General features: G+C 50.8%; 1 protein-coding gene across 1 annotated transcript; it reads left to right on the top strand.

Moving 5' to 3' along the window:
* Positions 1-1,397: 1,397 nt before the first annotated feature.
* Positions 1,398-13,035, top strand: LOC127056498 (uncharacterized). Its single transcript, XM_050964405.1, has 4 exons — positions 1,398-1,670; positions 4,951-5,079; positions 5,664-5,801; positions 12,098-13,035. The coding sequence occupies exons 1-4, from the start codon at positions 1,398-1,400 to the stop codon at positions 12,182-12,184; spliced, it is 627 nt and encodes a 208-aa protein (XP_050820362.1). The 3' UTR covers positions 12,185-13,035.
* Positions 13,036-13,886: the final 851 nt, after the last annotated feature.

The following is a 13,886-nucleotide window of genomic DNA, read 5'->3' as shown; positions in this document are numbered from 1 at the left end:
GGGCTGGGGACGTGTGAGGGGGTGCAGGGGTCAGAGCAGGGGGCTGGGTGTGTGTGAGGGGCGTGGGGGACAGAGCAGGGGGCTGGGATTGTGTGAGGGAGGTGCAGGGGCTAGGGGTATGTGTTGGGCATGCAGGAGTCAGGGTGGACAGTGGGCTGGGGTAATGGGGGTGCTCACGGCAGGGGGCTGAAGGAGGTATGCCCCAATTCCAGCCCCTTCCTGAAGGCCCTGCCCCCACCCCTTCTCCTCCCTGGAGCAGCGAGGGTGCTGAGGCTCCATTCTTCCCCCTCCCTCCTTCTGGCAAACAGCTGATCCATGGCAGGGAGAGGGGGAGGGGAGCACCCTCCGGGGAAGAGGTGGGGGAGGAGCTTGGCTGCCGGCAGAGCCTGCCCTGCTGGAGCAGGAGCAGGCAGCATCAAGCTTCTGCCCCCACAGGAGAAGTGTGGGGGGGAGGGTGAGAAGAGCAGCCCAGGCCAGAGCCCCTTTGGACTGTGGGCCCAGCGCCATGGTGCCAGTGGTGCCATGGTAAATCTGGTACTGGTTGGAGCCCCAGCCCCCTGCCCTCCACACACACATCGGTCTGACTTGGGTCAGTCATAGGATGAGGGTGACTATATTTCCTAAAGGGAAATCAAGACACTATGTGGTATTTAGGGTTGTCCCCCTCCGGGCTGGCCTTAGGGGGTTCCCATGCACCCATGTGGGGCTGGCCTGAGATGTCTGTCATCGCTGCTCACTCAAGCTCCACTGTGCCGGGCTGGCGTTGCCGCTCACTTCTCCCCTGAATGTTTTTCCACACCTCAGTAGGGGGGCAAAAATTGGCATTTGTCCTGTTCGCTCTTTCCAACTGATCATCACTTGGCAAGAGCAAACGGGACAAATGCCCAGTTTTGCCAAAAAAAATAAGAATGTCTGGGACAGGGCTTAAAAAGGGAACTGTGCTAGCCAAAACAGGATGTATGGTCACTGTAGTCAGTGAGTGCTCTGGGGAGCCTGGATCAGCATCCACCTCGTGCTCCCCATCAGTACCCAGCCTAAACTGGAGTGAAGCTAATGATCCAACCAGTGGACCAAATTCGGTGAATCCTGGTCACGTGCCACCTGAGGCATGTTGTGCATACGCTAAGAAGAAGTGAGCAGTCTAGGCCTGGGTCCTAGGTCCTGCTAGTGGAGCTAGGTCAGGGCGAAAGTCTCCCTGACACTTGGGTCCAAGCCTTGCCATTTTGCAGAGTGGATGCAACTCAAGAGGCAGATCTGAGTAATAAGGTCTGCATAGTGCAGTATGGATGCATTAGCATGGCTGTGAGACCCATGTCCAGTAATTCTAAGCCTAGTTTACAGTGCAGTGTGGATGCTCAAGTGTGGGCTTGGAAACACTGAGTCCACAAGCTCGGGTAATGCAGTGTAGACATACTGTGGGAGGTGCCCTTTGTGAGACAGGGTGCAGCAGGCAGGCTGGGTCCCTTATGCTAGTCATTCACGTGGTCTCTTGTTCTACTAATGTTTCCAAGGCTTCCAGCCCCAAGAAAGTGATGGAAGGGGCAGCGACCCGGAAGAAGAAGGTGGCACCCAAGTTGGTGCTCACTGAAGAACAGAAACAGCAGTTGCGAGAGGCCTTTGATTTGCTTGATACCGATGGCACTGGTACTGTCGATGTGAAGGACTTGAAGGCAAGCAAGAAATCACAAATACAATGTGTGCTTGTTGCAAAAAGGCCTAGACCAGCAGATGGTAAAACAGATCTAGTGCTGTAGCTTTCAATGCTAAAAACTTGTGTGTTCTAGAAAACTCAGAGGCTTGGGTACTAGAGGGTTTCCTCCAGCTCCATTCTTCTCACCTGACTGCTACTGGCTCCTCTGCCAGCTGCCCCTTTCTTCTCCAACATCACTCTTTGGGGCATAGCTCACCAGACAAATCATGGACATGGATCCAGAAACTCAGTTTTGAGGTTGTGGATTAGAGTCTAAGCCCTGGTCTACACTACGAGTTTCGGTTGAATTTAGCAGCATTAGATTGATTTAACCCTGGACCCGTCCACATGACGAAGCCATTTTTGTTGACTTAAAGGGCTCTTTAAAATCCATTTCTGTACTCCTCTCTGATGAGGGGATTAGCACTGAAATGGACATTGCAGCACCATTGAAAAGTATTCCTTGCCATTTATGTACTGGCTGCCAAGGTGGTCTGGTCCCAAGATAGGCATACGCGTTCTGTCTATCACCGCACCACAGTTAGGGAATCCCATTGCAGCAAAGCCATCCACTATGAGCTGCACATTTCCCAGAGTCACTACCCTTGATAGCAGCAGCTCAGTGATTGTTTTGGCTACTTGGATCACAGCAGCCCCCACAGTAGATTTGCCCACTCCAAATTGATTCCTGACTGACTAGTGGCTGTCTGGCGTTGCAGGCTTCCAGAGGGCTATTGCCACTCGCTTGTGAACTGTGAGGGCTGCTCTCATCTTGGTATTCTTGTGCTTGCAGAGGAAAGCAAGTCACAAAATTCCATGAAAGTGCCCTTATGCATTCAAAAGGAATCATCCCAGACACGCAACACTATGCAGTCCCAACAGTCTGTGCTTGGTTCCCAGGCCCAGAATCGGCGTTCCACGGCATGAACCTGCTCCATTACCACCATGATGTCCAAATTGCCAGGGCCTGTGCTTTGAGAGAAGTCTGTGTCCATGTCCTCATCACAACAGCAGCAGGGAGCTGAGTGGGCTCCATGCTTGCCATGGTATGGCGTCTGAGGGAGAGCAGGAGAGCAGAGTTGCAGCAGAAGTGGTGGATGGCAATGGATGCCACGAGAATAGATATTTATACCGAACGACGAGAGGACCTGTGAGGTGGATTCATGGCACCAGGAAAGCAGGAGGGCAGAGTTGCAGTGGAAGTGGTGGACGACAGTTAGCACCGCACACATTTCTTGAGGAAGAACACACGTTCCTGGGAGCCCATGACAGACAACATGGAAATTCGCTATGGAGACATAAGCAGGAGAGCAGAGTTGCAGCGGAAGTGGCGGATGATGATGGGATGCCATGAGAATAGATATTTATAAAGAACAATGAGAGAATCTGCAAGGTCGATTCATGGCACCAGGAGAACAGAGCTGCAGCAGAACCAGTGGTTGGATGACGACTGTTAGCAATCCTACTGCACTGTCTGCTGAAAGCAGTGTGGCGTCTGCACTGAAAAAAGGCACGAAACGATTGTCTGCCTTTGCTTTCACAGAGGGAGGGGTGACTGACGACATGTACCCCAAACCACCCACAACGTTTTTTCTCCATCAGGCATTGGGAGCTCAACCCAGAATTCCAGTGGACTGCAGGAACTGTGGGATAGCTACCCACAGTGCAACGCTCTGAAAGTCGACGCTAGCCATGGTACTGTGGACACACTCCGCCGACTTAATGCGCTTAGTGGGGACATGCACAATCGACTGATTGCTTCCTAAAAATCAACTTCTATAAATTCGACCTAATTTCGTAGTGTAGACATACCCTAAGAAATCTCCTTCCACTGTCATGCAAACCACTTTGTTTCATATCCAAATTAAAGGTCTCTTCTTTCGCATTCACATTTGCTGCACCAAGATAATATAGTCTATACAGCAGGAACTTTCTTAGAATCATAGAATATCAGGATTGGAAGGGACCTCAGGAGGTCATCTAGTCCAACCACTGCTCAAAGCAGGACCAATCCCCAACTTTATTCTGAGGTTCCCAGAAACCAGGTACTGATGCATAATATACTTTATGTGATTCTTTACAACTAAGGAGTAATACTGCAGTAAAAATGAAACACACATTATTTTTCTTCGTCTGTGTATATAACCTGTAGTGGTGAAATACATTTTCCCTAACCATCTATAATTGGTAGGTGTTTGAGGGGATTAGATGCTTCAAAGGCCTGGGAATGGGATGAAGTGCTTTTCACTTCCAGATTGCTGGTTCAAATCCAACCCAAGGCAATAGAGTGAAATAAATTGTGTAGAGTCTCAGTCCTGGTATCCCAGTCACAATAGAAAACCACACCATAAGTGGCATTAATTGATATTGTCGGCATCTCAGCAGAGGTGCCAGTTTAAATGGACCTTGCAGACTGAACATGCTCAGACCTCTTAGCGGTAGTCCCTCCAGGGAAAGTTTGAGGCACATTGGAAAGGCAGGATCGCAGAAGTCTGCATTGATGCAGTCTATTCTGTATCTCTTTCTATGTTCCAGATAAACAGATTCAGTCTTCAGGGCTGTTGATCTGGCATGTTTCACCATTACTAAATTCTGTCTCTCTTTCATACACTATTTAAAGGACACTGGCCACTTAAAAGTCACATTTCTGTCTGAAAATGTGAGACCTACTTCTGTTATATAAATCACCTAAGGTGAGTGTAATTGAACAGATTAGAGAAGGAAAAACATTTTCTTCTGTTCCCACCCTCTCCACCCCCCAATTTGTTTACATAGTGCTTCTGACAACAATTTGGGAATAGTCAGTTTCACTGTTTTCTCTGTCTGGTAAATCAGTTTCCCCTGTGTGTATCTGGTACTGTCACATAGAAGCAAAGGAGAGAAAAGCATTTTAAACTGGGGTGGCGGTTGGGGGGGAGTATTGTGAAATTTCAAAAATTGGCAGAGAGACTCAGGGCTTGTTGTAGTATAGTATCATTCATTGGTATTGTAAACTGGATGCTTTAACTCTGAATGCCAAGAAGCAAATGTATAAGGTCAAAGACATCAGGGTCTAGTCCGGAATAACTGCTCCACATGCAGCGCAGGCCATCTGGGACACCTCTTGTGTCAGGTCCGTTGCTTTGCTAGCGTTTATTATTTGACTTGCAATAGCACCATCCCCATTTTTTTTCATAGCGTGCAACGTGGTTTCAATTGTCTCCCGCTCTTCGCTTCTGTTTGCATTGCCAGCCTATTTTCCATGTTTTCCATGTTTGCAGGTGTCCATAAGGGCCCTTGGGTATGAACCTAAGAAAGAAGAGATGAAGAAGATTGTATCAGAAGTTGATAAGGAAGGGTCAGGGAAGATCAACTTCGATTCCTTTTTGTATGCAATGACTCAGAAAATGGTATGTGAATCGGGTTAGTCACAAAAGTCCTGGGCATCCTTAATATGAAGGGCTTTGATGGGAATTTAGAGCACTTAGGACCTAAGAGAGTCCAGTATTTCCAATTCAAAATACTAACTAGAATTCAATAATATTAGAAAGAGAGAGAGAGGGGAAGCCAGGTTGGCTGCTAAAGACAATCATGAACAAACAAGTGATGAACAAACAGGAACAATTTAACATCCATAGAGAATCCTTATGTAAGACCCACTGAAACACTTCAGCCTACCTGTTGTGCCATCTCTGACACCTGCCCTTTCCCTGAGTAGATCTAATCCACCTCAGTCTGAGTTTGGACCACTACTAGGATAGTCCAGTCCTGGTCTCTCAGACTCTTCTTGCAACTTTGTTCATGGCTTTTCCTTAAATAATAAAAGAGAATGACAAATGTAAAATAGTGGCAACAAGTGAACTCTGCAGTGGCCAGGTGCCATCCAAGATATCCTCTTAGCTTAGATTCTTAATAATGTGCATGAGAAGGGATGTTAGAATTCTGGTGGATCACCTTCACTTTGCATATCATTGTTCTGCGCTTCTTTGTTAAGTCTGAGCCAGAATCCAGAGAGGACATTCTGAAAGCCTTCAAGCTCTTTGATGACAATGGAACTGGCAAAATCTCTTTCCAAAATCTCAAACGTGTGGCCGGTGAGATTGGGGAAAACCTCACAGATGAGGAGCTGCAGGTTTGTAATCTACATCTCTTTGTCTCTGCACAATGTTGACATGAGTCTTTGTTTCATGAAAGATTAATTTAACTATTAGAGGAACTGTGCAATGTTCTGAAACATTTTACCTTCCTAGTTGCACGTTCTTGTTACTAGTTTGTAGGTGTGTAATGCTGACAAACCACGGTCATTGGTGGGCAGGATCAAACCTGTGGCCTCTGGAGCTTAGTGCAGGAGCCTTTCCGAGTGAGCTAAAAGCTATATGGCTATTAGCTAAGGCTGTAGAGCAGACTCATTAATCTCTCGCTCTCTAAGTCAGTGGTCTCCAACCTTTTTATGCCAAAGATCATTTTTTGAATTTAAGGGCAACCCAGGATCTATCCCACCCCTTCCCTGAAGCCCCGTCCCTTCCCCAAAGCCCTGTCCCACTCATTCCATATCCCCCCTCTCCATTGCTTGCTCTCCCCGACTCTCTCTCACTTTCACTGGGCTGGGGCAGAGGATTGAGGTTTGGCAGGGGGGTTGGGGTGCTCTGGGAGGGGGGTCAGGGGATTGGGGTGCAGGAGGGTGTTTGGAGTGCAGGAGGGAGTGCAGGCTCTGGTAGGGGGGTCAGGGCTGAAGATTGGGGTGTGGCCTCCCGCAGGATGGCACTTACCACGAGCGGCTCCCAGTCGGCATCACAGTGAGGCTAAGGCAGGCTCCCTGCCTGCCCTGGTCACACACTGCTCCTGGAAGGGGCCAACACGCCCCTGCGGCCCCTGGGAGGAGGGTCATGTGGCTCTGCGTGCTGCCCCTCTCTGCAGGCACCCCCCCTAAAGCTCCCATTGATCACAGTTCCCCATACCCAGCCAATGGGAGCTGTGAGGGTGGTGCTTGCAGGGTAGGAATAGCAGCACGCAGAGACCCCTGTCACACCCCACCCCCCGGGGCTGTGGGGGCATACTGGCCGCTTCCAGGAGCAGCGTGGGGCTGCGGCTAAGGCAGGCAGCCTGCCTTAGCAGCAGCCCTGCTACACCACCAGAGATTGCGATTGACTGGGAGAGTCCCCAGGATTGACCAGTCAATCTGATCGACGGGTTGGTGACCACTGCTCTAAGTCGTCTCAGTGCCACTAGATGGGACAGAACACCACACCCACGAGGTGTGTGGGTTACATACTTCTACTAATTGAGGAAGCATGTCCTGAGCTTCAGAGACATCCCAGTTCAAATCCCAGATGAGCCCCCACTAATAACACCGACAGACCCCGGTCGTCAGCAGGTGGGATTGAACCTGGGGCCTCTGAAGCTTAGTGCATGAGCCTCTACTGCAGGGGTCTCAAAGTCCCGGCCCACAGGCCAGGGCTGGCTCTAGGCACCAGCAAACCAAGCATGTGCTTGGGGCAGCACATTTTCAGGGGCAGCATTCCGGCCTTTTTTTTTTTTTTGCTTTGGGTGGCAAAAGCCTACAGATGGCCCTGGAAGCAGCAGCAGTTTGTCGTGCGTGGCGGGGGGGCCCTGGGACCATTGCAGTTCGTGCCGTGGGGGAGCAGTGCCTGCACCCTGTGGCTGGGCTGGGTAGGCTCCGAGCAGGGACACTCGGGCTGAGGGCCACCCTGCAAGGCACACGGAGCTGCCTACAGGTGCCGCAGGGCAGCTGCCCCCCAGTGCTGCAGCTGGGACTGGGCGAAGCGGCCCGAGCTGCCCAGGGACTGCAGCAGGTTGGTCAGAAGCAGCAGCAGCAGTGGGGCCATTGAGGACAGGGTGCTGCTATGCGGGGCCCGTGTCCCGCTCTCCGGGGCTCCGCTTCCTCTGGGGCTACCCTGCCCTGGCTCCTCAGCCCCCTGCCGGGACGGTCCCCCGGCTCTGCCCTCCCAGGTCCCGGCCAGTCCTGGAGGTGGGAGCCCTGGCTGGAGGAACCCTGGGCTGAGGTGCGGCCCGGGAGCCCCGCCGCTTACCTCAACCCTTCCAGTGCTGGATCGGCTGGAGACGAGGGGGGAGTGGGCGGAGTCAACACTGGTAGGGGGGGAGCCCAGGGCTGGGGCAGGGAGAGCCCAGCAGTGGGGCAGCAGGGAGTATGAGTGGAGGGAGGAAGAGAGAGCCCGCGGCAGGGGGTGTGGGTGGGGGAGGGCACTGGTGGTGGTGGTGGGGGAGAAGGGGGGTGACAGCCCAGGGCTAGGGTGGGGGGCAGCCAACATATTTTGCTTGGGGTGGCAAAAAACCTAGAGCTGGCCCTTATGCGGGCCATCTGTGACCCAAGAACCTCCCCACTGCAACCTGCGTAAACTTTTTAAAAAGTTCTTTCATCTGGCCCTCATGGCTGCTGGCACGGTGCGGGAGAGGAGCGGGCAGGACAGATTCACATGCCCTTCCCCCCAACGTTGCTCCAGCCTGCTGCTCCTAGGACCTTCCCAGGGGTTGCACTAGGCAACCCGTCATTCACCTCGGGCAGTTCTGCTCCCTGCAAGCAGTTCCCTATTCCTGCTGTTGCTGGCAGAGAAACAAAGGAGAAAGACCCATGTAGCCAGGCAGCTGCCTGTCTGCTGTAGGCACCGCCCCCCCGCAGCGTCCATTGGCTGGGGTATGGGGCAGAGGTATCATCATTAGTTGCTGGGCAGAGTCAGCCATGGAGGCAGCATCACTAGTTACTGGGCAGAGTCAGCCAGGACAATATGAAGCCAAGGGAGTAAGGGAAAATGTTGGGAAATGGGCTGGGAGGTGGTGTGAGCACCATCTTAAGTGACATTATTGGCCTGCTGGGAGTATTTGAGGACTGGAACTGGCCCTAAGATAAACTGAGTTTGAGACCCCTACTCTACTGCATGAGCTAAAAGCCATGTGGCTATTAGCTAAGGCTGTAGAGCAGACTCATTAGGGTGACCAGATGTCCTGATTTTATAGGGATAGTCCTGATTTCTGGGTCTTTTTCTTATATTGGCTCCTATTACCCCCCACCTCCATCCCGATTTTTCATACTTGCTGTCTGGTCGCCCTAAGACTCATTAATCCAGTGGTGGGCAAACTATGGCCCGTGGGCTGCATCAGCCCACCAGCCATTTTAATCCAGCCCTCAAGCTTCCACTGGGGAATGAGGTCTGGGGCTTGCCAGTGCTCCAGTTGGGGAGCAGGGTTGAGGGTTGCTACGTGCGGCTCCCAGAAGCAGGGACATGCGTTCCTTCTCCAGCTCCTACACGTAGGGGCTGCCAGGGGGCTCTACTCTGCACACTGCCCCTGCCCCAAGTGCTGTTCCCGTAGCTCCCATGGACCGGGAACCATGGCCAATGGGAACTGCAGGGGCAGAGACTGCGGACAGGGCAGTGTGCAGCAGGGCTGCCTGGCCGTGCCTCCGCATAGGAGCCGGAGGGAGGACATGCCACTGCTTCAGGGAGCTGCTTGAGGTAAGCACCACCCTTAGCCTGCACCCCTGAGCCATCCCCCCCTCGCACCCCAACCCCTTGCCCCAGCCTCAATCCCCCTCCTGCTCTCCAAACCCTTCGATCCCAGCCTGAGCACCCTCCTGCATCCCAAAATCTTCATCTCCAGCCCCACTGCAGAGCCTGGACCCCCAGCCAGAGCCCTTGTCTTTCCCGCCCCCGGTGCACCAACCCCTTGCCTCAGCCCTGATCTCCTTCCCACGCTCCAAACCCCTCAATCCCAGCTCTGAGCACCCTCCTACACCCCAAACCCCACATCCTCAGTCCTGCAACCCCAACCAGAGCCCTCACCCCCGCATTCCTCCTCCACCCCAGCCCCGTCCTGCACCCTGAACTCTTCATTTCTGGCCCCACGCTGGAACCTGCATGCCCAGCCAGAGCCCTCATCCTCTCCCACACTCCAACCCCAATATCTTGAGCATTCGTGGCCCGCCATACAATTTCTATACCCAGATGTGGCCTTCGGACCCAAAAGTTTGCCCACCCCTGCCTTAATCTCCCTCTCTCTCTCTCTAGCTATGTCTACACTGACAATTGAACGACAAAAGTTTTACCACGACAAGTGCAAGTGTGAACAACACATTGTCTGCAGGAGCACTCTCCTGCTGACAACGCAAATACTGCTCCTTGAGGGTGGAAGTTTTTTGTTGGCAGGAGAGCCAACAAACAGCGGCGAAACTGTACGAATTTTAGCTAAAAGCTATGTAGTGTAGACCAGGCCTGCACAACATATGGCCACAGAGGCTCACTGTGCGGCCCGCAGCAGGATTCAAAAGGCTCTGAGCTGCCCGCAGGGGCGGGAAGCCCAGAGCCCTTTATATCTCAGCCGCAGCCAGGATTCAAAAGGTTCTGGGCTGCCCGCAACGGCGGGGAGCTCAGAGCCATTTAAATCTCAGCCGCGGCTGGGATTCATAGGGCTATGGGCTGCCCGCAGCGGCGAGGAGCTCAGACCTCTTTAAATCTCAGCCGTGGCCTGGATTCAAAAAGCTCTGAGCTGCCCGCAGCGGCTGGGAGCCCAGAGCTCTTTAAATCCCAGCCACGCTCTGAGCTGCCTGCCTGCCAGCTGTGGACGGGATTCAAAGGCTCTGGGCTGCCCACAGCCATGGGGAGCCCAGAGTCCTTTAAATCTCAGCCGTGGCCGGGATTCAAAGGGCTCAGGGCTCCCCGCAGAGATTCTCGGCCGTGGCTGAGATTTAAAGGGCTCAGGGCTCCCCACCACCACGGGCAGCCCAGAGCCCTTTGAATCCCGGCGGCAGCTCCAGCGGATGTGCTGGGGCTGGGATTTAAAGGGCTTGGGCTGCCCTCAGCAGCAGGAGCTCTGGGCCCTTTAAATCCCTGCCCTAGCCCCACAAAGCTCCGGGTTCCCACAGCCGCCGGAGCCCCGGGCCCTTTAATTTGACCCTGAGGGCGCCCAGCCAGCTCTTCAGCTGGGAGCCCCTGGTTGATTTAAAATCAAGTATCACCTCCCCACCCCCAACCTTCCTTTTTGGCCCACAGCTGTTTTGGTGGGGCGGCACTGGAAAAGGAGGGTTTGTTTCCGCAGGGCTGGGCGGTGCTGAGGCGGAGTCTTTCCGCTGGGCCAGGGGTGTGTGTGTTTCCGCGGGGCCGGGGGATTTCGGCCCTCAGCTGTTTTCTTTGGAGTAATGTGGCCCTTGCCGCTTTACGAGTTGTGCAGGCCTGGTGTAGACAAAGCCTAAGTGATCTTGGTGCCACTAGAATGGGACAGAATATCACATCCAGGAGGTGCGTGGGTTACAAGTGGGGAGAGGGGATTTCTGCCTTCATCTGAAACATCAAATATTGGCCAGAGAGGGAGGTAGGATATTGGATTTCACACACAGAGGATCTGCTGTGGCAAATTATTTGTTACTTAATGCTGATAAGCAATAATCATCCCCCTAATAGATGACAAGACTGGAACATCCCTTTCTTACCTTTCTATTTGCTTTAGGAGTCTTTCCTGGAACTCTCCCATTTCCCAAAAGGTCATTCACTTTTTTCAGTTCCTATGCAATGAAGGGGCAATGCAAAGTGATGTATCATGGCCAGTTATGGTTACATCTCATCCGATGAGAGCATTGTTTCATTTGTAGTATATGGCTACTCTCATTTGGCTTTGCGATTCTCCTTTTTTGCACCACTTAGACCATGATAGTGCTTCTCAACTGTATGTATTTATATAAAAATCATCTCACATCAGTAATGCATTGTAAAGACAGAGCAGTTGGAATTTTACAGTTGATCAAACTCCAGGAATTTAGACCAACATGCCTGGACATTAGCAGAACCGGTAGTATATTTTCTGACCATAGAGAGTCTTGCTGATAAAATGATTACAAGAAATCTGTGCTTAATAACAAAATGGATAAGGAAAAATCCCTCTGGCAATCTTTTTTTTCCTTCTTAATCTGACATTTACAGCCCTTTTCTGGGTGAGCACAGAGTTCAACATGTGAAAGGATTCAGTAACACATACACTATTGCAGCCACTTCTTACAGTTTTAAACTCTGACTTTACTGTGTCCTCACCAGTGGCTTAGCGGAGTTGCAGTGCTCTGGATTTACACTGTTGCAATACCTTAGGAACTTCTTCCCCAACACTGTATTACCCAGTACATAGCTTGAAATAGGGTAAGTGCTTTGAATACTTTGGATGTGAAAGCTGCTTGAATAAAACCCTGTTTGCTTTCCATTCCTCTCCCCTAATCTGCTTTAATGTGCTTCTTCTGGATGCAGTTTGTCCCTTTGTAGAGCTCCAGCACAAGACCTATGCACTGCTTAGGTCCCATTTAAGTCCTATGTTGAGTGCTGCATAGACCTTGTGCTGAAACTCTGTGAACGGGTGAATTCCATCTTCTCTGAGCCCACCTAATCTGGTCTCTGAATCCTTATTGTCCTGCAGGAAATGATTGATGAAGCAGATGTGGATGGAGATGGGGAAGTGAATGAACAGGAGTTCCTGCGGATTATAAGGATGAACAGCATGTAGCTAGATGTTTCTCTTTTCTTTTTACTCACATTTTTAAATACAGTTGGTAGGTACATCTGTTTTTTCTCCAGCCTCTCTCCATTCTCCTGGGGTTAAAAAATGAGGGATCACTATCAGAAATTTTCAAAATCATGGTTGCAGTGAGACTGAATTACTGATTTTTAGCTGTCTATATCCTAATGTTGGATTCCATTGCAGAATTTTTAAATGATCTCAGGTAGCATTCTGGGTGTAGATAAAATATTGACTTGTTTATTGATTGTTTTCATGTTCAAGTGTGATAACTTCATTCCCCATTTAATTGCTTCCAAAAAGGCAGGGGAACGGACTTTCGTGAATAACAGAAACATTTTTCAAAATGTACTTTTTAAGAAGGAGCCAATTCCAGAGACCGATCCCAGAAACCCGATCAAAATCTGTTCCTGGCACATACTTAGGCCCTGATCCTGCAATCAGATCCATGCTGGTGGACCCTGTGCCTATGCAGAGACCCACTGACCTCACAGGGTCTTCCTGCAGGAGTCTGTCCATTCAGAACCAACTGCAGAATGGGTCCTGATTTGTCTGTAGCATTCACCTAGAAAGTGAGGTGCATGTATCTGAGACTTTTAAGTTGATTTTGATTAGCCCAGTGTGCGAATTTGAGATGTTTCACTTTAGCAATGTGAGAGTCCCAGTGCAGTGAATTGGTATAGAAGATGCATTGCAGATGGTGAACTCTGTCATCACCCTTCCTGAAGTACACACTGAGTTTTCATCAGTATTTTATCCCCTGGCCTGATTTTACACTGTTTTCATTTGTTATATCCACTGGCGCTAATTATTTTCTGTATCCCAATAAAACTTGTTTATAACTTTTTCTCTTCATGGATTAGTTCTCTCCACTGCTTTGGACTCTTCATCCATAGCATGATATTCCACCTAAATGTTTCCCTTTTATAATTTCAGCCCTTTGCTGCCTCCACAACCCCACAGGGATTACCCTCAAAAGTTAATTCTGATGGTGTGTGGATGAACTTTGGTACCCAAGCCCAGTGCATTGTGGAACTCCTGCAGCCACTGAGAGCGATTCTGGGGCTAGTGGGAGAGGACTCCTGCTTTCTGTATGCTAGAGTGCCTTGGAGAGCAAGGACTGTAGAGGCACAGGGTCTCCATACAGCTCACTCTGGCCACTGCAAGTTCTCTTGAGATCCAGGCATAGCATCATGGTATTTAATAATAGGGTTTTTGGATGAGGCCTTAAAAGTGGAGTGTGATGTATCAAACATATGTCTGTGTCAAACTGTGAACTCCTTTTTGTTCTGTGAACACAATTTCTGATTGTAACCTTCATTGTGGGCATCCCTTTACTTGTAACCTCCATATTGGATTAAGGCACCCAGTTTGTGCTGAAACCCAGCCTGGCCCTGACAAGACTATCTGTTCTAGACACTGTCCTGTTCACGCTCGCTTGGCTGTAGGACACTTCAAAGATGTGACAATGAGAGAGCCATTAAGGGCCATCAAAGTTGAAAGACTCTTTTCTAGTGGAACAATGGGTTTTCTATGAGTAGCGCTATTGACTTTGAATGACTGTCTACCCGGAAGTCTCTTGTGGGGCTAGAGCCTGGAATTCCTCTAGATGAAACACATGGGCAAAAAGTGGGCAAAGATTGGTGATTTTCTGAGCCAGGGGACATACCACCACCACATGCCAGATGGC

The sequence above is a fragment of the Gopherus flavomarginatus genome, chromosome 8 (genome assembly GCF_025201925.1).
Source record: "Gopherus flavomarginatus isolate rGopFla2 chromosome 8, rGopFla2.mat.asm, whole genome shotgun sequence".
Taxonomy (NCBI): domain Eukaryota; kingdom Metazoa; phylum Chordata; order Testudines; family Testudinidae; genus Gopherus; species Gopherus flavomarginatus.
This window is presented reverse-complemented; position numbering and strand designations above follow the sequence as displayed.